At 45.2% G+C, this 21,235-nt stretch overlaps 1 protein-coding gene across 24 annotated transcripts in view; it reads left to right on the forward strand.

Annotated features, from left to right (window-relative positions):
• LOC139276239 (adhesion G-protein coupled receptor G2-like) overlaps positions 1-21,235 on the forward strand; it is a 281,046-nt gene that overhangs the window by 212,209 nt on the left and 47,602 nt on the right. For all 24 annotated transcript variants that reach the window (XM_070893921.1, XM_070893925.1, XM_070893932.1 and 21 more), the window contains 5 exons: positions 4,006-4,149; positions 4,604-4,729; positions 6,093-6,138; positions 16,217-16,320; positions 19,462-19,586. In XM_070893921.1, the coding sequence (XP_070750022.1) occupies positions 4,006-4,149; positions 4,604-4,729; positions 6,093-6,138; positions 16,217-16,320; positions 19,462-19,586 (545 nt within the window). The remainder of the gene's footprint in view (positions 1-4,005; positions 4,150-4,603; positions 4,730-6,092; positions 6,139-16,216; positions 16,321-19,461; positions 19,587-21,235) is intronic.

Here is a 21,235-nt window from a genome sequence, read left to right on the forward strand (position 1 = left end):
ATCTTCGACCTGAAACAGGAACTCTGTTTCTCTCTCCACAGATGCAGCCTGGCCTGAGTATTTCCAGCATTTTCTGTTTTTACTTCACATTATATAGTTTGTTCCCGTGACTGCTCAGAATTTGGAACTTGTAATTTAATTTTATGGATAGATTTGACAGAATAATTTCCCAAACGTTCCAAGATGGCAGATATACTGACAGATATTATAACTTCCTGATTCAAAGTGAAATAGACTCATAGAATAGTACAGCACAGGTGGAGGCCATTCGGCCCATCGAGTCTGGACCAGCTCTTTCGAAGAGCAATCCAGTTAGCCCCATTCCCCCGCTCTTTCCCCATATCCTTGCAATGTTTTTCTCCTTCAAGTATTTATCCAATTCCCTTGTGAATGCTATAATTGAATCTGTATCCACCACCCTATCAGCGAGTGCATTCCAAATCCTATTGCGTAAAAACGTTTTTCTTCATGTTGCTTCTGGTTCTTTACACTTTAACTCTGTGCCCTCTCGTACACTTCAGCCATTAGAAACAGTTGCTCTTTATTTATTCTATCTAAATCCTTCATGATTTGAAACATGTCCATCAAATCTCCTGTTAGCCTTCTCTGCTCCAAGGAGAACAAGCCCAGCTTCTCTAGTCTATCCATGTAACTGTAATCGCTCATTCCTGGTACCGTTCCAGTAAATCTCTTCTGTACCCTCTTCAAAGCCTTCACGTCCTTCCTAAAATGTGGTGCCCAGAATTGTACACACTGGCCCTGAATTTGCGGTGGGTAACAACAGTGAATGAACAGCATTCGCTGTTATTATCCCTTTGAAACTGCCCGTAACTTCAGGATTTAGAGCAATCGCATCCTAATGCGGAAATCCTAAAGTTGCAGTCAGCCATTCACTGCTCCAACACTGGCTGTGCTGAGGCCCCACCCCCACCCCAGCACTCAGTGTAATCAAGGAACTCAGTGAAACTGATGACAACTTTAGCTTTTCTGCAGTAATACCGCTGTTAAATACCCCATTAAAAGTTAGGCCTGGTGGATTAGGTGTAACTGAATTTTTAACAGTTTATTTATTGCTAAACAAATGTTATGGCCCTGAAAAAATAATTTTAATTTTACAGAATTTCAAATTTCTCTATTCAAATAAAAATTATAATTTTTAAGAAACTTTAAAAAATATATTTTTTTTTGAAGTTTGCTCATATTTATTTCAGGTTTACCTTTTGTCCAAGTGAGAGCCCCAATCTTTGTTTTGCTCTCTATAACATTTTTATAAAGTCAAAATAAAAGCACTTCTTCACTTCCTGGTTCCCTGGCTGTGAAAACAGAATATTTTTTAAATGGTGAGAAATTATTAAATATTGGTGTTCAGAGAAATATAGGTGTCTTCGTACAGGAAACACAGAGAGTTAGCATGCAGGTATGTGGACCATGTACAGTAGACACCTCAAGTTGCTGGAGAAATACCACCAACACTATCTCCGCAAAATCCTACAAATCCCCTGGGAGGACAGACGCACCAACATTAGCGTCCTCGACCAGGCCAACATCCCCAGCATTGAAGCACTGACCACACTTGATCAGCTCTGCTGGGCAGGCCATATAGTTTGCATGCCAGACACGAGACTCCCAAAGCAAGCGCTCTACTCGAAACTCATCCACAGCAAACGAGCCAAAAGTGGGCAGCAGAAACGTTACAAGGAAACCCTCAAAGCCTCCCTGATAAAGTGCAACAACCCCACTGACACCTGGGAGTCCCTGGCTAAAGACTGTCCTCAGTGAAGGAAGTGCATCTAGGAGGGCGCTGAGCTCCTCGAGTCTCGTCGCCGAGAGCATGCAGAAATCAAGCGCAAGCAGCGGAAGATGCGTGCGGCAAACCAGACTCCCCGCCCACCCTTTCCTTCAACCAATGTCTGTCCCACCTGTGACAGAGACTGTGGTTCTCGTATTGGGCTGTTCAGACATCTAAGAACTCATGCTAAGAGTGGAAGCAAGTCTTCATCCATTCCGAGGAACTGCCTATGATGATGATGACAGCAAACAATAAGGAAGGCAAATAGCATGTTGGCCTTTATTGCATGGGGGCAGGAAGTCTTGCAACAATTGTACAGGGCTCTGGTGAGACCACACCTGGAGTACTGTGCACAGTTTTGGTCTCCTTATCTATACTTGCCTTAGAGGCGATACAACAAAGGTTCACTAAATTGATTGCTGGGATGAGAGGGTTGTCCTATGATGAGAGATTGAGTAGATTGGGCCTACACTCTCTGGAGTTTAGGAAAACGAGAGGTGAGCTCATTGAAACATACAGGTTGGACCTCTCTGGTCCGGTCCCCTTGGGATCTGACCAGTGCCAGAACAGAGAATTTTCCATACTACGGGAGGTCACTCACAGACATGTGCGTGCTGGCAGCCTTTGGGTGGCTCCCTCAGCACTCGCGCACACACACTCACTGACTAACAGCCGCTCCAGCCAACCGTCGAACACACTCACTAACTGACAGCCGCCCCAGCAAATCGCCAAACATACTCACTGACTGACAATCCCTCCAGCCAATCGCCGAACACACTCACTGACTGACAGCCACTCCAGCCAATCAAAATGTTTTTTTAATAAATCCTCCTCTCCCTCAGTCCCAGCTAATGCCGAACCATGGATGTTTCCGGACCAGAGAGTCCCGGACCAAAAAGTTTCAACCTGTATAAGATTCTGAAGTGGATTGACAGGGTTTGAACTGGCATTCACTGACTGAAAGGGCGGTGGAGGCAGATTCAATTGTGACTTTCAAAAGGCAATTGGATAAGTACTTGAAGGAAAAAAATTGGAGGGTGGTTAGTGGGACCAGCTAAAGTGCTCTTGCAGAGAGCCGGCACAGGCTCGACGGGCCGAATGGCCTCCTTCTATGCTGTAACCATTCTATGATTCTATTCTATGATTCTAGGCTAGATGCTGAGAGGTTATTTCCCCCTGGCTGGAAAGACTAGAATGAGAGGCATAGTCTCAGGACAAGGCGTCAGCCGTTTAAGACTGAGTTGAGGAGGAATTTCTTCACTCAGCGGGTTGTGAATCTTTGGAATTCTCTACCCCAAAGGACTGTCGATACTGAATCGCTGAGTATATTCAAGGCTGAGATATAGATTTTTGTACTCTAGGGGAATCAAGGGATATGGAGATCAGGCGGAAAAGTGGAGTTGAGGTGGAAGATCAGCCATGATCTTACTGAATGGCGGAGCAGGCTCGAGGGGCCGCATGGCCTACTCCTGCTCCTAATTCTTATGTTCTTATATAAAAACAGAAAATGCAGGAATTACTCAGCAGGTCAGGCAGCAACTTTGACTCTGTTTCTCTCTTAATGTTTCAGGTTGATGACCTTTCATCAGGACTAGAAAATGTTACAGATGTAACAGGTTTTAAGCAAGTACAGCAGCAGGGAAAGAAAGGAAGGAAGGAAGGAAGGAAGGAATTTTGAGTGTAGTCACTGTTGTAAAGAACAAAATGGAAGGTCTGTGATAGAGTGGAAGGCTGGAGTGATTGAATGAGAAAAAGTAAAAGAGGGTGGTCATGGGACAAGTAAAGAATCAAAAGATGGGTCTAGAAGAGGTGTAAATGGGAATAGCACAATCAGCACCTGGTGTCCGAATAAATGAGGGCAGAGGTTATGATCTGAAACTGTTGAACTCAATGTTGAGACTGAAAGACTGAATGTTCTTATGTTCTTATGTCTGGCACAATCTGCCAGGTAACATAGTCGAGAACAGTGTGAGGAGAGCGCAAAGGCATTTGGGAGTTAGGATGGAATGAGTTGGATGGGAAATGGTGCAAGCACCTTTAGCTGCATGTGCTCCTTCCTGCCTGATCTTTCAGTATTCGCTGCACCGAGACAATCCAACAGCCCCAGGCGGACCTGGCAAAATCTACCCCTCTTTCCCTTCCTTCACCATTTATTAGGAAAAAACAAAGAAATTTGTCTCTAATATTCTGTGTAACTGTTCTGTTTCATTCTTAAGGTCTCGCTGGATGAAGGCTCTCCTCAAGCCGGTTTTGCAGCTATCAAGCTTCCACCTTCCCTGTTGAACAATCTCATGCCAGAGGACAAGGACAGAGCTTCGAGAATGCAATTCACTTTCTTTGAAAAACCTACACTTTTCCAGGTAGAATTCCAACTGTTGATTTTGTTAGCTTTTCTTTTAATAGATTACACTGCACCCTCAAGAAGTTTAAACATTAATATAAATGCTGGGGGTATAGGTGCGGAAGAGGTTGGACTCAGACATTTTGGCCCAGAATATCCAGGAGACTTGCACCATTGGAAAGGCACAACTGTGGCGTGGGTTTGTTTTACATGATAAAACTCTGAAGAAATGATGGCGCAAGTTATGCCATTATTCACGTTGTGCCATACTTTCCAGGGACTTCTCCGCTGCTCAACCAATACCCTTTCCGAAACCATACAGATTTGATCTTCATGGCTCTGCAATCAAGTCACTGGCGGATTACCAATTTCCTAGCCAATTTTCTTGTTATTGATCAGGGTGCAATGCACCATTTTGTGTCTAGCTTTATTGTCCTCCTTGTTTTTAATGAGTATGTGTCCTTTGTTATCAGGATTCCAGCATTGCGAATACATCTGTCTTGAACAGTTTCATCGTCGCATCCAGCGTTGCCGATCTCAGCATCAGTAACTTGACGGATCCAGTCCGAATCATGTTTAAGAACATTGAGCCCAATCAGGTATTGCTGAGATCTGTGGGTGCTCTTCAGTACACACAAATATTGGGCACTCACTCACTGTTCAATAGTATGTGGTCATTTACTGCATCCAATAATGAGGAACATGATTCAAAAACTATGTTAAGAAAGCCTATTTGCAGATAGCAGTGCAGTTGCACAAGGTGGTAGGGCACGTGTTTATATTCTGGACTGGTCAGTGGCAAATGAAGTTCAATATGGACAAATGCAAAGTACTGTTTATTGGAAGTTAAACAGGAGGAATGTGTACTCTGTGGTGGGGATGAATTTTCCAGGGGGATGTTTGTTTAATTCATTCATGGGATGTGGGAGTCACTGGCAAGGCCAGCATTTATTGCCCATCCCTAATTGCCCTTGAGAAGATGGTGGTGAGCCGCTGCCTTGAACCGCTGCAGTCCATGTGGTGAAGGTTTTCCCACAGTACTGTTAGGGAGGGAGTTCCAGGATTTTGAGCCAGCGACGATGAAGGGACGGCGATATACTTCCAAGTCAGGATGGTGTTTGACTTGGAGGGGAATGTGGAGATGGTGGTGTTCCCATGCACCTGCTGCCCTTGTCCTTCTAGGTGGTAGAGGTCCCGGGTATGGGAGGTGCTGCCAAAGAAGTCTTTGCTGAAAGAGACCTAGGGGAATCACCATTTGAGGTGACAAAAAACATAGCAAATATGATCTTGAGGTATAACATCAAATCAGTTGTGATTGACTCTTCAGACATAACACCACACCTGGAGTATTTAATGCTGTTGTAATCACTGCCACATCAGTGAGCCATGCAGGTCTTTGAGGAGGGCAGTGGAAAATAATTAGGATGCTAATTGGTGTCAGAGGGAAGTAGTTACGAGGCACACATTGATAAGGAAGGTCTCTTCAGCCTTCAAAAGAGCTATTTCAGAGGGGACTTTACAGAGATAAATGAGGTAATACTTAACATGATAGAGAAAATAAACATAATCAAGACCTTCAGATAAGCCAGGGAAGCTGGACAAGAGGGTACAGTTTCAAGGGAGTGAAGTAAAAATTTAGGAGAGCATTCAGGAAGTATTTCATTACAAAGAGGGCAACTAACTCATTTAAGAAACAGCTATATTCTGTAATAGGAAGATGGTAGGTTTGGCATCTGGAAGGTTGAGGTCAAATGAGTTTTTCATCCGCATCTATTTTTGAGATTTACTATTTGGATATTTGCTATAAGAGAATTCAATAAATTGGCATTCATTGCCCAATCACTATTGGAAAAATCTTGCTATGTTATAAGTTGTTAATTCTGCATAAACCATGCATATTTTATGTTTTATTTTGGTACCAAAGAGATTAATAATGGTTAACAATGTGTTTTGTAATTGCAGAATAACTCTGATGTACAGTGTGTGTTCTGGTACTTCAATAAAACCAGTAAGTACTTTATGCCATATTTAAATGTACAAACAAAATTCCATTTATGTAGCACTTTTTATGACCTCAGGATGTCCCAAAATGCTTCATAGCCAATTCAATTCTTTTGAAGTGTAGACACTTGTAATGTAGGAAACATGGCAGCCAATTTGTACACAGTTAGGTCCTTCAAACAGCAATGTGGCAAATGACCAGATAATTTGTTTCAATGGTGTCGCTTGAGGGATAAACGTAGGCCATTGGAGCAGGCCAGGGAGCGGAAGGAGCAGCGTGGAGGCCTAGCCCAGCAGTCTGTGTGGCACCCGGCCTGCGAGCACCATCGGAGCAGGCCGGGGAGCGGAAGGAGCAGCGTGGTGGCCTAGCCCAGCAGTCTGTGCGGCACCCGGCCTGCGAGCACCATCGGAGCAGGCCGGGGAGCGGAAGGAGCAGCGTGGTGGCCTAGCCCAGCAGTCTGTGCGGCACCCGGCCTGCGAGCACTGTAGGAGCAGGCCGTGGAGCGGAAGGAGCAGCGTGGTGGCATAACACTCCAGGGAGCAGCACGTGCTGGAGCAGGAGAACAACGGCAGTGAAAAGGGACGTCACCTAGGTCCAGGTCGGTGATTGGAGCGTGGGCAGGTACAGCAGGAGCGGTGAGGTCGGGCGAAGGAGTGGCGAGAGATTGTAGAGGGACGTGATCAGGGCCCAGGAGAGGCATGAGTTCGGGGTCCAGAAGAGGCGAGGGCCTGGGGCGGTACGGGCCAGCCTACACTGCGGTATATGTACGCACTAGGCCTGTGCAGCAGAGCAGGTCTCCAGTCATCTTGGTTAACCCTTGCTACTGGACCAAGACCTAGCTCTGTCAAGCCCATGTGGTGGCTGGTGTGAAACGGTCACCACACATTAAAAAATTCCAAGCATAGGCATCTTCCACCCTTCAAGATTTAATTTGGATCTGGAATTTTAGGTCCATCATTGAAACACCTGTGAACTTTTTGACGTGGAAGCAAGTCATCCTCGATTCAAGGGACTGGCTATGATGATGAAATATAGGCCGGGAAACTTCCCTGCTCTTCTTTGAATGATGCTATGGGATCTTTTAGATTCACCGGAGAAGACGGAATGGGCCTCTGTTCCATCCAGAAGGCAGCACCTCTGACAGTGCAACACCGGCACAGGCTCGACGGGCCAAATGGCCTCCTTCTGTGTTGTAATCATTCTATGATTCAATATTGCTTAGTACTTCACTGAAGTAGCAGCCTAGGTTATATACTCAGGTTGTTGGAATGGGGCTTAAACCCACACCCTTCTGACTCAGAGGCAAGATTTCTACAACTGAGCCACAGCTGACACCTTGAATTGGAATGCTCACATTGAACAGTAAGAAAGATTAGGTTAACTTGAAAATCGGGGGAGATATATAACGGGCAGCCGATCCGATATCGCCCATTTTATATTGTTGCCAAAAATTAAAAAGACATCTGTAGTCTTTAAAATAATGGATTTTTTTTTGTGATTTGCAAAGAAGGCATTACATTTGGCTTGTATATTAAAAACCTCACTTAATATTAAGGCTGTTGTATTGGCAATGCTCATAAATCTTTTATGCAGTCACTAATCCTAAGTAAGTTCCTCCCTGGGGTCCAGACCTGGGTCTTCGCCTGACCCACTGAAGATTTTAAAAACATTTTGCAAACTTTTGGCCCCTTTATAAAAGGCCATATGGGAATATTGACTGCATCTTTCTTAGGCCCACCTGGAATCCTCCTCCACAATTTCCAGCCTCTCTTGATGAGTGGGCATCTGAGATTTTATAATGAGAAGACCTCCCCCTCACCCTGTATGCTTTGGCGGGGTCAGTGCTGGACATCAACAGCAGGCACCTCCTGGTACTTAAACCGGGATGTCTAGCCTACGGAATTGTGCGACCGCCCTTATTACTGTTTTTCATTAGTTCCCAGTTCACCAAAACGTTGCTGTAATATATCCCTCACAGACCTCACCATACCCGCCTCTGCAACTTTTCCAACCCCTTGTGCCAATGTGCATTCTCTGCTCCTCAGAAACTGGCCTCCTTTACATTCTCCCCACCCTCTTCCGTCCTGCTATTAATGGCACAGCCATCACCTGTCTGAGATTAGCACTCTGGAATTCTCTCCCAATATCATTCTATCTTGCTTCCTCTCTCCTCATCATTAAAAGTTTCCTCAAAACCTAAGTTGCTTTTTGATCATCTTGCTTAATTGTTCTACTACTACTGGCTGTCTCTTCCATTGCTTGAAGTATTTGGGACGATTACTATAATAAAGGATCTATATAAATCCAAGTTGTTGTTATGTCATCATCATAGGCAGTCCCTCGGAATCGAGGAAGACTTGCTTCCACTCTTAGAATGAGTCATTAGGTGGCTGAACAGTCCAATATGAGAACCACAATCCCTGTCACAGGTGAGACAGATAGTCGTTGAGGGAAGGGGTGGGTGGGACAGGTTTGCCGCACGCTCTTTCCGCTGCCTGTACTTGTTTTCTGCATGCTGTCGCCGATGAGCATGCTCAGGTGCTCAGCGTCCTCCCAGATGCACTTCCTCTACTTAGGGCGATCTTTGGCCAGGGACTCCCAGGTGTCAGTGGGGATGTTGCACTTTATCAGGGAGGCTTTGTGGCTGTCCCAGTAACGTTTCCTCTGCCCACCTTTGGCTCGTTTGCCATGAAGGAGTTCCGAGTAGAGCGCTTGCTGTGGGAGTCTCGTGTCTGGGATGAGAACGATGTGGCCTGCCCAGCTAAGCTGATCAAGTGTGGTCAGTGCTTCAATGCTGGGGATTTTGGCCTGGTCGAGGAACTAATGTTGGTGTGTCTATCCTCCCAGGGAATGAGTTGTAGTATTAGCTGAGGTCATCCAAAATTCGCACCGTGTCCTAACTCGCACCAAGTCACCATCACCCATCATCCCTGTTCTCGCTGATCTACATTGGTTCCCAGTTAAACAACGCCTCGATTTCAAAATTCTCATCCTTGTTTACAAATCCCTCCATGGCCTCGTCCCTCACTATCTCTGTAATCTATTTCAGCCTCACAAACCCACGAGATGTCAACGATCCTCAAATTCTGCCCCTCTTGAGCATCCCTGATTATAACTGCTCAACCATCAGTGGCCATGCCTTCAGCTGCCTGGGCCCTAATCTCTGGAACATCCACCCGAAACCTCTCCACCGCTCTACTGCTCTTAACTCCTTTTAAAACGCTCCTTAAAACCTACCTCTTTAACCAAGCAATTGGTCATCTGCTGCAATTTCTTCTTATGTAGCTCAGTGTCAACTTTATCTGCTTTGTCTTATAACACTGCTGTGAAGCGCCTTGGGATATTTTACTATATTAAAGGCATTATATAAATAAAAGTTTTTGTTGTTGTTGTTGAAGCTACCAATCATTACTCTCAGAAATGGTTAATTTAATCAATGCCAACTCAGCAGTCCCAGAACTGTCGCGCTGATCCCCATTCTCACAGTGCTGCCATTCACTGACTGACCCATCGCTAAAATGAGCTGAACACATTCTCAGGGCTCCGCCCCACCTAACATAACAGCTTAGATTTTCTGCTGTTGCAGAACTAGGGCAGTATTGCGAAGGCCCTGGTTGATTTTACAGCATTGGGATCATTTCTATAAAGTTGATGGGTTCCTTGGTCTCCACTGGGAAGTAGCCTCCGAGACAGAAGGTGGAGAATGGCTGCAGTAGTCCTCCGAGGCTCTCGGTTGCAAGTAGCCTCTATGCACCAGACTATTATTTTGTTAATTTGGCACTAACACCTCAGCAATTGCATAGGCTCTTGGGTCATTTAAATGACCTTGGCATCACCCAAGGCAACACTAGACACCAGGAACCAAAAGGTGTTCCATCTGGACAATGTTGCTCGGAGACAAATTATGTAAATTATGTCTGATGATGTATCGCCATCATTGTCATATCCATTCAATATTTCTGTCCAATCCACCCATTTCAATTCCACCCATAGACCACCAGAGGGAGGACGGAAGATCTCAACCATCAGCCGCGATTTCACCACACTCTGTGGGAGCAATGCGGCCGGGGTTGGTGGCCCAATCTCGACTTGAGCCCACTCTCTGTCCCAAAGCTTCTGATGATGGGGCTTGTTAAGCGTGCCCTTCAGGCTTCCTGGCCAATTAAGAGGAAGCCGGTTTGATGACGTCATTTGATGACACGTTATCAGACGGTTTCCTTAAAGGGACAGTGAATAGAGAGTTCACTGCAAACACTTTCAAAGTGCTTACAGCTCTAAAGTCTCTTCAAAAACATGAAGGCCTCAGCTTCTGACATTGAAAAGTGAACAGTTGTGAAATGATAGTTTTTATACCACTTCTGCAGCTGTCAACTAGCCAAAGCAATAGAGAGTCACTGAGAACCAGACTCCACTTACCTGGTGTGTTCTCCGAGGCACGGAAAACCTATCAAAAGATTGATAATATTATAAGTGCCTGCTTTTAAGCCTCTTAACTAGCATTTAAGTACATTTTAATAATGTTAATTACCTGTCCCACTGCTTGCTGTCGGGTCAGCTATCCAAACACAGACCTGAGGTCAGAAACTGACACGGAGACGGGTTCAGATTGGAATCCTGACCCGCTGTCAATCTCGGCCATTTTGACAGCGGGCCCGCCCCCAAACCCGCACTTGCAGGGCCATCATGTCTATTTGGGCAAAGCAATGGTGCACCACTGTTACTTAACTGATGGTTCTTCTGAATAGGTAAGACTTTTGACAATGTAATTGTGGGATTAAAGGCAGTGAAAGAATATTTTCATGATGTATTCATCCTTGTTAGATCGTCATATACCCTCTCTGTTATATATGTATAATTGTATTTACTCTGTATAGCCACCAGAGGGCTCATCCCCTTGGGAGCACAGGTATTTAAGAAGGCTTCACAGGTTGGAGAGGCACTTTGGAGACCTGCAATAAAAGACTAAGGTCGCACTTTACTTTGAGCTCATAGTGTTCAGTCTGACTCTTTCTCCATACACAACAACTGGTGATGAGATACAGTTAGCAAACCCAAAGATGCAGAGAACAGTGGCCATCCTGGAGAAATTCTCAGAGGGAGATGATTGGGAAACTTTTGTGGTGCGACTCGACCAATACTTCGTGGCCAATGAGCTAGTTGGGGAAGAGAGCGCTGCCAAATGAAGGGCGATCCTCCTCACCATCTGTGGGGCACCAACGTATGGCTTCATGAAGAATCTGCTCACTCCAGCGAAACCCACGGAGAAATCGTACGACGATTTGTGCACACTGGTCCGAGAGCATTTGAATCCAAAGGAAATCATTCAGATCGCAAGGTACCGGTTTTACACCTACAAAAGGTCTGAAGGCCAGGAAGTGGTGAGTTATGTCGCCGAGTTAAGGCGCCTTGCAGGACATTGCGAATTTGAAGGACATTTGGAGCACATGCTCAGAGACTTTTTCGTACTTGGCATTGGCCACGAAACCATACTTCGCAAACCTTTGACTGTAGAGACCCAACCTTGAGTAGGGCCATACCGATCGCCCAGGTGTTCATTGCCACCAGTGACAATACGAAGCAAATCTCTCAGCACAGAAGTGCTGCTACAAGTATTGTGAACAAAGTGATGTTGTTTTCAAATCGTAACGTACAGGGCAGGTCACACATACCTGCAGTTACATGTCCGCAGATGTCTCAGAGTCCACCCTCAAGGGGATGAATGCAAGGCCATTAACACCTTGTTGGTGCTGCGGGGGTGATCATCGTTTCCTTTCATGCCGATTCAAAGAGCACGTTTGCAAGGGCTGTGGAACAAAGGGACACCTCCAACAAGTGTGCAGGCGAGCTGCAAAGCCTGTTAAACCTGAAAACTGCCATGTTGTAGAGGAGGACAGATCCATGGAGGATCACGATGAACCAGAGCCTCAAACCGAGGAGGCAGAGGTACATGGGGTGCACACATTCACCACGAATTGTCCCCCGATAATGTTGAATGTTGAACTAAATGGACTCCGGTGTCAATGGAGCTGGACATGGGCATGAGCCAGTCCAACATGGGCAAAAAGACTTTCGAAAGATTGTGGTGCAACAAGATCTCAAGGCCAGTCTTAACTCCAGTTCGCACGAAACTAAGAAGTTACATGAAAGAACTGATTCCTGTAATCGGCAGTGCTACCGTAAAGGTCTCCTACGATGGAGTGGTGCACAACTACCACTCTGGGTGGTACTGGACGATGGTCCCACGCTACTCGGCAGGAGTTGGCTGGGAAAGATACGCTGGAACTGGGACGACGTCTGAGCACTATTGCCTGCTGACGACACTTCGTGTGCCCAGGTCTTAAACAAATTTCCTTCACTGTTCGAACCAGGCATCGGGAAATTCCAAGGAGCAAAAGTGCAGATCCACCTAATTCCGGGGTCGCGATCCATCCATCACATGGCAAGAGCAGTACCGTACACGATGAGAGAAAGGGTAGAGATCGAGCTAGACCGGCTGCAAAGAGAGGACATCATTTCCCCGATCGAGTTCAATAAGTGGGCCAGTCCTATCGTACCAATCCCTCAAGGGAGCTGGCACCGTTAGAATCTGTGGTGATTACAAAGTAACTATCAATCATTTCTCCCTGCAGGACCAATACCCAAGACCAAAGACTGACAACCTCTTTGCAACGCTGGCGTGAGGAGTGACGTTCACGAAGCTGGATCTGACTTCAGCCTACATGATGCAGGAACTGGAGGAATCATCGAAGGCCCTCACCTGCATCAACACGCACAAAGGTCTTTTTGTTTATAACAGATGCCCGTTTGGAATCCAATCGGTGGTGGCAATATTCCAGAGAAACATGAAGTCAGTCCCGCACATCGTGGTCTTCCAGGACGATATCTTGATCACAGGTCGGGACACAGTCGAGCACCTGCAGAACCCGGAGGAGGTTCTTAGTCGACTCAACCGCATGGGGCTCAGGTTAAAATGCTCGAAGTGCATTTTCCTGGCGCCTGAAGTGGAGTTCCAGGGAAGGAGGATTGTGGCGGATGGCATCAGGCCCATCAACGCGAAGACAGAGGCAATCGAGAATGCACCGAGGCCACAGAACATGACGGAGCTGCGGTCGTTTCTGGGACTCCTGAACTACTTTGGTAACTTCTTACCAGGTCTCAGCACACTGTTAGAGCCACTGCATGTCTTACTATGAAAAGGGGGTGAATGGGTTTGGGGCAAAAGCCAAGAAAATGCCTTTGTAAAAGCGAGAAAATTGTTATGCTCAAACAAATTGCTTGTGTTGTATGATCCATTTAAGCGTTTGGTACTAGCATTTGATGCATCGTCACATGGCGTCGGGTGTGTATTGCAACAAGCTAATGATTTCGGGAAACTGCAACCAGTTGCGTATGCATCCAGTAGTCTGTCTAAGGCTGAGAGAGCCTACAGCATGATTGAGAAAGAAGCGTTAGCGTGTGTCTATAGGGTAAAGAAAATGCATCAATACCTGTTTGGGCTAAAATTCGAATTGGAAACTGACCATGAGCCACTTATATCCCTGAACTCCGAGAGTAAAGGGATAATTAGCAATGCATCGGCCCGCATCCAGAGATGGGCGCTGACGTTGTCTGCATACAACTATGCCATCCGCCACAGCCAGGCACAGAAAACTGCGCCGATGCTCTCAGTAGGCTGCCATTGCCCACCACGGGAGTGGAAATGGCGCAGCCCGCAGATCTAGCCATGGTTATGGAAGCATTTGAGAGTGAGCAATCACCCGTCACTGCCTGGCAGATCAAAACCTGGACAAGCCAGGACCCCTTATTATCTCTAGTCAAAAGCTGTGTGCTTCACAGGAGCTGATCCAGTGTCCCAGTGGAAATGCAGGAAGAGATAAAGCCGTTTCAGCAGCACAAAGATGAAATGTCTATATAGGCCTTCTGTGGGGCAATCGAGTAATGGTCCCCAAGAAGGGCAGAGACACCTTCATCAATGACCTCCACAGTACCCAACCAGGCATCGTAATGATGAAAGCGATAGCTAGATCCCACGTGTGGTGGCCCGGTACCGATGCAGACTTAGAGTCCTGCGTTCACAGATGTAATACATGCTCGCAGTTAGGCAATGTACCCAGGGAGGTGCCGCTAAGTTTATGGTCTTGGCCCTCCAAACCCTGGTCTAGGGTACACGTCGACTATGCAGGCCTGTTCTTGGGTAAAATATTCCTTATGGTTGTAGACATGTACTCCAAATGGATTGAATGTGAGATAATATCGGCTAGCACGTCCGCTGCCACTACTGAAAACCTGCGGGCCATGTTTGCCACACACGGCCTACCCGATGTCCTGGTGAGCGACAACAGGCCATGTTTTACCAGTGCTGAGTTCAAAGAATTCATGATGCGTAACAGGATCAAACATGTCACATCTGCCCCGTTTAAACCAGCGTTCAATGGTCAGGCAGAGAGAGCAGTGCAAACCATCAAGCAAGGCTTGAAGAGGGTAACTGAAGGCTCACTGCAGACTCGCCTATCCCGAGTCCTGCTTAGCTACCGCATGAGACCCCACTCACTCGCAGGGATCCCACCTGCTGAACTGCTCATGAAAAGAGCACTTAAGACAAGGCTCTCGTTAGTTCACCCTGATCTACATGAACAGGTAGAGAGCAGGCGGCTTCAACAAAGTGCATACCATGATAGCGCAAATGTGGCATGCGAGATTGAAATCAATGATCCTGTATTTGTATTAAATTATGGACAAGGTCCCAAATGGCTTCCCGGCACTGTCGTGGCCATAGAGGGGAGCAGGGTGTTTCGGGTCAAACTTTCAAATGGACTCATTCACCGGAAACTCTTGGACCAAATCAAACTCAGATTCACGGATTATCCTATGGACCCTACCTTTTTTGATCCCCCAGCATACACACCAGTGGCAACCGGCATCGCGGTTGACCACGAAGTAGAACCCATCATCCACAGCAGCCCAGCAGGGCCCAACATACCAGGCAGCCAGCAAGGCCAGCTGCACAGCAGCCCAGCGAGGGCCCAACAAATGATTCAACAACACCAGCTTTCACACCGAGACGATCAACCAGGGCAAGAAGGGCCCCAAATCGACTCACATTGTAAATAGTTACACTTTTGAGTTTGGGGGTGTGTGTTGTTATATATGTATACTTGCATTTACTCTGTACAGCCACCAGAGGGTTCATCCCCTGGTGTCCGAAGGGATCCCATTTTCCCTTGAGAGCACAGGTATTTAAGGAGGTTTCACTGGTTGGAGAGGCACTCTGGAGACCTGCAATAAAATATTACGGTCATACTTTACTTTGAGCTCACAGTGTTCACTCTGACTCTTTCTCCATACACAACACTGTTAATATCATGAACATAAAATAAATGAATATTTATTATTAACTAATGTTCCCTTGTCCTAGTATCGCAATTTGCTTCAAGTAATTTTACAGATTTTCATTTTCCATTCCCTTAACAATCTATATAATGCAATAAGATCATCTCTCAGATGCCTCTATTTAAAACCCTCCAATCTTTCCCATAGTTCAGACCATTAACACTAGTGATCAGCTTTGTAGCTCTTCTCTGCATTGCCTGTAGCACTGGATTGTCTCCTTTGTGTCTCAATAACCAGAATTGGGCACAGTATTCAAGCTGTAGTCTGACCCGACCTATACAGTTTAGTCATGACGTCTTTTGACTTGTATTCTATTGTTTTCGCTATGTAGTCTAACATCCTGTTGGTTTTGTTGATTGTTGCTCTGCAATGATTGTATATGATGAGCATCGAGCTTACTAAAACACCTAGGTCGCTTTCAACTTCATCCTTTGCTATTACAGCATCATTCATGAATATGTGTGTATTTCCTAATTTCCCTTCCTCTGTGCAGAACTTTATACTTGTCTGCATTAAATTTCATCTGCCATTGTTCTGCCCACATCCATATTTTATCTAACTCATTCTGTCATGTGTGAGCTGCCTTCTCTAATTCAACTGCCCCTCCTAGTTTGATATCTGCAGAGGAGCCTCTCAAATATCAGAACTTAATCTTGGAAGATTTCAGTCATAATATGTTTTTGAATGCTTGCAGCTAACATATCTGGATGGAACTCGGATGGTTGTAGCGTTGTACGGAACACAACCAATGAGACAGTATGTGAATGCAACCATCTCACACACTTTGGCATCTTACTGGTATGTAAACAAAATGAAATATCCCACAATCATGCTACAATGCCCAACCTTCATCAGAACTGGACTGATGTTAAATATGATCTAGGTACCTGCAAGGTTCCAAGTGCAAAGATTCTGTGAACATCAGTTTGACCATTAAGGAGACATCATAGAAGATAAACATTTCTCACAATTGAGGAAAAAAATAGATGTCTTCTATAGGCACCCATACAATGGTCTTACACTGTCTCAGACTGGTTTGGTCTCCTCCATCCCTGACAGTTTCTGAAACAAGTCTTGCACCTGGAGGAATCTGAAGGGACTTACAGTGCTTCAGTTCAGAGATAGGCTTGTTTTGCCAAGAAAATTGTTAATGAAGTAATGAAGTGCTTAACTTTCTTCTGATTTATACAGTGTAAACCCTTAGCCTGGCTGTAGCTGTGGTAAAACCCATCCATCTAGAAAATAGTTTGATCAGACGTTTCAATAAAATTACAGATTGCCTGCTGTCGGATGAACATGTTACAGGGCAGAGTAGGATAGGATCGGGAGCAAGTAGCAGAATTTAAGAAATAAATCATCAGGACAAAAATAAAGAATGCTAGGTGCCTGCATTCTGTGTAATATAATTATTGCTTCCATGGGTTAAGTTGGTTTATAGATTTAATTTTTTCATTCCAAAGAGCTATCTGGGAAATTGTATTTTGCCGAGTAAATCACCTAGTGATGTCATCAGTTCATTACGATTTTATTAGTGTGGTACTACATTTCATATTTTCAATTTTGTAAGTTTAAAAACATCACCTGCCTGTTAATTGCTAAGTTGTGTCCAGCAGTCTCCATAATTAAGGTTGACTGGACAACTCACCAGTCACAAACTCATGACGAGTTTATTGTCCAGCTCACAAGTGTTTTGAATGGGAAATATATTTCAATTCAGAGCTCTGGAAGCCACTGCGTCTAATTTGCAATCTACATTGTTTCCCGTCCTTATAACTAATGGTGGGGGGAAATTGTGCACAATGACATCTACTCCTGAAATCCTACCCATTCCCTGAAGCTCTACACCAGGAGTATGAGCATATAAAAGTATCCCTCACTCTCCACTGCCCCCTTACTTCAGTGTTGCCACGATATGGTCTATCTATTCCATGCACTTAAAATCTCATTTGGAAATTAGAAAATACCTTTGCCGTTCCCTGAACACATATGTACTGTTAAGTTTCATTCTACAGCATGAACAAGTAGTTTAAAAAGATTGATTTAAGCTTCTCAAATTATATAATGAACAAATTAATCTCTGGTAAACAGAACTTTTAAATAATTATATGTGAAGTAATTTATTTTGCATTATCTTCAGGACCACTGATTTATCTTAACTGCCTGTCAAATTCCATTTTTATTATTTATATATATATATAATGCCGGAATATTTACTTGACGCTCTGGGTGCTTTCCCTGATTCCCTATATTTTTCCATGAGAACCAGAGACTACCATCATTTCCTTTTAGTATCCTCTCCTCTGATCCCTCTTTTAGGCCACCAATTCTCCAATCAGGCCCCTCCCAACCTTACTCTGTAATTCAACTATTGAGACAGAATCCAACTGCAATCTATGGTGACTCTTTCTTTGATTCTCCCACCCTTCAAATAGGAAAGTGCCAGCTTCTTCTTGGCAATCTATCCTTGCTGACGCAGACCGGATTGGAAACCTTCAGCGTGTGGGGAGCAGGCATAAAATCCCAGCCCCAATATTTACGGGGAGTCGGGGAGGGTGTGTGGGTAGTGCGTCGAAAACCCAGCAAGGGCGACGACACGGAAGCCCTGCCGAAATTAACAGTAGAACCTCATTATAACTTTCTTCTTCCATTTCCCGCCCAGCAGCCAGGTAGTGTGACAGGTTGGCCGGTTGCAGGGTGGGAAAACAAGCATCAAGAGGTTACAGCCATGGGCCATTGAAGACGTTCCCCGGCAATTAGAAGGGAGCGAGGAAGAGATTGGGGCTTGGGATCAGGGCTTAGGTGGATAGGGGGAGGTCAGCTATCGCGGCAGTGAGCAGAGGCCGCGATTGGCAGTGAGCAGAGTCCAAAGGCTTCCTTGAGGCATTGGGGGGAGCACTCCTGGTCCACAAGGAGTGCTATAAAAGGCATTAACATGCTGGAGCCAGCAATTCACACCTCCATTTTGCTGCCGGGTTTCCTGTACCCTGGGAAAGCCGGCCAGCACGATTAAACTTAAATCAGACTCCCAACTGCACTGTGGATGCTTGATTTAAATGTAATAATGAAGTGTCCCGCCTCTCCAAGATGGGACACACACACGGCACATTACTCACCACCGTACAAGTGGCGGCAGGTGCATACATAGCAGGTTGTCCTCCGATTTTTAATTTTTAAATCCCCTCGACCCTCTCCTGCCCAGTGTGGGGTGAGGGAGGGGTGGGGGTTAATATAACGGTCCATGTCTTAATATTTTGCCAAGCAAGCTGGATTAGCAACAATGTTTTAGTCTCAAAAAGGTCCCTGAAAAAAAAATCTGCTCACTTGTTGGAGGGCAGGTGAGGAAGCCATTTAGAGAGTCCTGGGATGGAGCAACTATTAGAAAGGGTTTTACAGAAGCCATCTCGGCAAAGGTATAGAAGCAAGATATCGGTGCCAGGTAGTCTAAATGGAGCAGCTACAGCCATGTAGTCCTAAACAGTAGATTAAAGATTGTGGCTTAGAAGCTTGAGAGTCACTGTTGGAGATATCAGCAGATGACTGCCTAACATGCTGATATTGCGTTCCTCGCTCTAATATTCGGTGGAGCTGTTAACCCATTCGAAATAAGCTGGTTTACACCTGCATTAAAACAGTGCAGAGAGGACTGTTGGATGAACAAGCTAAGTGTTTATCTATTAATATCTCCAGTGGTGATTTCTAGGCTATGGAGTGTTAGTGTTTGCGTGGAATTGTGCTGTTGCTATAGTTACGTAGATAAAGCAAGAGTTCCATTAAACGGAGCACAGCAATAACTCTGATGAAGCCTCACACTAAACAATTAACCTCTTTCTCTCTTTTTCAGGTACTAATTGAGCTGCTGAACATTTGCCGCGTTTCTCTATTTATTTCATATTTCCAATAGTTGTATTTTTTTTACCTCCAATTTTGCTCTTGTTATAGGCTATTTCCAGAGATTTTGTGATAGATCCAATCAACGCCCGGATCCTCACTTTCATTACATACATAGGCTGTGGCCTTTCATCGATTTTCTTGGCTATTACCTTGGTGACATACCTTGCCTTTGAGTAAGTTGTTTTATTACAAACCTTCAAGAACTCGAATGCTGGGAGATTTCCTCCCCAACCATTATATTGCAGTGTGTAACATACTTAAAACAAATCATGCATGCAAAACAGTTTTACATCTGTAATATGGCATGCATTTATTTGTTTTCACTCCAAGGGTTAGCTTGGCCCAGTATAGCACTCGCATCTCTAAGTCAAAAGGTTGTGGGTTTTAACCCCACTGCCGGACTTGAGCACTGAATCGGCTGACCCTTTCGGCATAATACTGAGGGAGTGCCACCTTGTCAAAGGTGCTTCGCTTTCAAAAGAGAAGTTAAACCCTGCTTGCTTGATCAGGTAAAACATTCCCAAGGCACTTTCTCAAAAAAAGAGCAGGCACTTCTCCTGGTGGCTTGGACAATATTAATTCCATAACTTACACCACCGGATTAACTGGCCAGTTATCTCATTGCTGTTTGTGGGATTTTGCTGTGCACAAATTGGCTGCTGTGTTTGCCACAAAAACAATAGTGACAGCACTCCAAAAGTAATTCATTGACTGTAAAATGCTTTGGGACATGCTAAGGACACAAATGGACCTATATCAATGTATGCTGACTCACTCTTCGCTCTCCCCAAAGTTTTAATCTTATGCAGGAATTCTTAGATCAACAGCTCTATCATGTTACCCCAGAAGGATTCATGTGAATTGCTTTGTGCCTGTTGGTGTTGAGCTTCTTGATTGTTGTTGCAGCTGCACCCATCCAAGTGAGTGCGAGTGTAACATCACATTCCTCTCTTGAGCCTTGTTGATGGTCGATAGGCTTTGAGAAGTTAGGAGATGAACCACTTATCGCAGAGTACCCGACCTCTGCCCTGCTCTTGTAGCCATGGGGTTGATATGGCTGGTCCAGTTAAACTTCTGGTCCATGGTGACCACCAGGATGTTGATGGTGGGGGACTCGGAGATGATAATGCCATTGAAGGTTGGGAAATCTCATTTTGGAACTGGTCATTGCCTGGAATTTCTATAGCATGAATGTTACCTGCCACTTGTCAACCCAAGCTGCAATGTTGTTTAAGATCTGCTGTAAGCTGGCGCAAGCTGTTTTATTATCAGATGAATTACGGATGGACCCAAACGTGGAATCATGAGTGAAAATCCCTATTTCTGACCTCATGACAGGGGAAAGGTAATTGATGAAGCAACTTAAGATAGCTGGGCTGAGGGCGCTTCCACGAGAAAGTCATGTGGTGATCTTCTGCAGCTGCCATGTACTCACTCAGTGCTGCACTGAATTATACCTTTCCAGTACTCACTCTTATCAATGCTGATGTGGAATCTAATGTCTACGATATATAGGTTGGTGAGGGTGAGGTCATGTAGGTTGCACTCTTGTGTTGGTTTGTGGACATTAGATGAGGACAAGGATTGTGTTTGATTGTAATGACCTCCATGGCATATAGTTTGTTAACTATATCCAGTCTCGCTCATATAGAATGGCCCTTTGTGCCAAGGTACTGAAAGGCAGCCAGTGCCATACCCCAGCCTAAATCATTGGGGAGTGGGGTTGGGAGGGAGGCGGTTGGAGAAAAAGGAAGGAAGCTTTAACAAGGGTTAAACCCTGTGTTGTTGGAGGCACCTTTTCCTGATGCCGCACGGATTAACA

This window comes from Pristiophorus japonicus, chromosome 11 (genome assembly GCF_044704955.1).
Source record: "Pristiophorus japonicus isolate sPriJap1 chromosome 11, sPriJap1.hap1, whole genome shotgun sequence".
In the NCBI taxonomy this organism is placed as follows: Eukaryota; Metazoa; Chordata; class Chondrichthyes; family Pristiophoridae; genus Pristiophorus; species Pristiophorus japonicus.